The 2112-nt window shown below is 39.4% G+C and overlaps 1 protein-coding gene across 1 annotated transcript; it reads right to left on the bottom strand.

Moving 5' to 3' along the window:
- Positions 1–233: 233 nt before the first annotated feature.
- LOC103305034 (tripartite motif-containing protein 60-like) lies at positions 234–1655 on the bottom strand. The gene has a single exon (XM_008161757.2). The coding sequence runs from the start codon at positions 1653–1655 to the stop codon at positions 234–236; it is 1422 nt and encodes a 473-aa protein (XP_008159979.2).
- Positions 1656–2112: the final 457 nt, after the last annotated feature.

Here is a 2112-nt window from a genome sequence, read left to right as displayed (position 1 = left end):
ATTCTCGGTGGGGGGCACAGAGGGTGTGGGGGGTACGGGAAGAGACTGGACAAAAATCGTACTCCTATGGATGAGGGCAGTGCAGAGGGGGGTTAAGGGCAGAAGGTGGGGTCGGAACCGGGTGTAGGGGAGCTATGGGGGGGGGGGGGAGGGAAGAGGAACAACTATAATAATCTGAACAATAAAGATTCATTTTTTTTTAAAAAAAGAAACAAGAGTCTTACAATAGTTCATTATTCAGAATCTGTTACTGTACAGATTTTAAGAGGTTTTGAGTCTGTTCCAGTATGGAAATAAGGCCAAAGTACTCCTGTAAAATAATCATTAAAAATATAGAGAAGAGATCTATCACTCAAATTGTAAAAGGAAATCTCACCCAACTCATAGTCTAAAAAAATGCCAATTTTACTAGGCATTACTTTTGGCACAAGATGTATATTTTTAGGACCCAATGCAATATAATTATTCTGACCACTTCGCTGAATACACCACAATCTATCCTGTAAAAAAATGGATGGATTCTGACTCCTTCTTCTTTTTCTGGGAATAGAGTCTTTACAGACACCCAAGATCCATTCAAACTTGTCATTCACTTCTACCTCCCAATACTGTCTGCCAGAATTATATCCCTCAGAACCCAGAATAGCTGGGCCATTATAAAATCTCCTTGGATTACGAGATAAGTTTTGCACCCTATGTCCATATTGCACTGTCTTTCTATCAACTGAGACTGTAAGTTTACTATTTGCTGTTTCAGGATCTAGAAATACATCAACTTGAAATCGCCTGATAATTTTGTTTAGGCCAGAATATTGTGGAGGAAGATGGTAACCATACTCCTTTAACTGGAATGAAAAAGGTAGAGGGGCTTTTAAGGATTTATATCTATGGTAAATATTTTTAACTTCTGTCAGGAATTCCAGGTCTGACTTCACATATTTGCTCTCTATCTCCTTTAAGAGATTTTTTAATGTGGAAACGTGATCTGAAAATTCTGTTACATTTTCATTTAGTTTTGTTAAAATATCCATTTCTTCGTCTTGTAATTGCTGAAGAAGAGTCTCTCGCTCATTTTGGAGAAACAAGTCAAGTTGTTCAAATTCAGACCTTATTTCTTCTCTCCTATAGTCTACCTTCTTCTTCAGTTCCAATGATTTTCTGGTTTGCATAGTTATCACTTTTTCAACTTGTTCCATTCTTTCCTTCCATGGTTCAATGCAGAACTCCAGTCTTTCCCGATGATAGGGGGCAGCTTTTTCTATGGGCCAAATGTAATGACTCCGGTGATCACTGGAGAAACTGCACTGTGGACATAAAACCTCTAAGTCCTTCTGACAGAAAAAATTTAAAATCTGATTGTGCTTTTTACATAAAAACTCTTCTTTTTCCTTCCTCTTGCTTCTTCTTACCTGGAGTAGCTTAGCAATTTCAGTCAAATTGCCCAGCTGGGGGTTGCTTGCAAATTTCCTTTCTAGACAGCAAAATCGGCAAAAGGGGCAGGGGAATATATCAGTTAGATCCTTCCAGGACACATTGAGGCAGGAGAGACAGAAGTTATGACCACAATGAATGGTCACTGGGTCTTTCAAGTAGTCCAAACAGATAGGACATCTAGCCCCTGCTTGAAAGTTTTCCAGTGCTGTTTCAAACTCCATTGAACCGTAAACAAAGGTGGTGGTGGATAAAAGTAATGTGCCCTTTAGTAAGGCCTGGATTTAGCTTCAAGACACAGCCAGCAGTGGATATCCCCCCGCAGACCTCACGAACTGACCAGCTTGGTTTCACTGGCTTGGCATAGTGATAGCACCTTCTAACTTGTTTATCCCTGTGCCCCTTAGCTTTTGCCAAGTATACACCACAGGCTGCACCAAGTATAACCACTTTTGCATCTTAGAACATATTGGCTGGACTGCTGCTCTTCCCGTTCAATGATATGAAGTCAAGCTTAATGACTTTCTTCTTCGAGAAAGTAGGCTTGGGTCTAAGACAGGAATCCTTTCTATGGATGAGAAAAGACATTAAATTAAAAAATATGATCCCACAATCACCAATGTATTAAAACATTCACATAAGAATCATCAATGAATGCTAAAATCATTGTCAGTTCTTTGA

The sequence above is a fragment of the Eptesicus fuscus genome, chromosome 6 (genome assembly GCF_027574615.1).
Source record: "Eptesicus fuscus isolate TK198812 chromosome 6, DD_ASM_mEF_20220401, whole genome shotgun sequence".
Taxonomy (NCBI): domain Eukaryota; kingdom Metazoa; phylum Chordata; class Mammalia; order Chiroptera; family Vespertilionidae; genus Eptesicus; species Eptesicus fuscus.
This window is presented reverse-complemented; position numbering and strand designations above follow the sequence as displayed.

Excerpts from the sequence above, each read along its gene's own strand:
- LOC103305034 (XM_008161757.2), bottom strand. The coding sequence starts at position 1,655 with ATGGAGTTTGAAACAGCACTGGAAAACTTTCAAGCAGGGGCTAGATGT.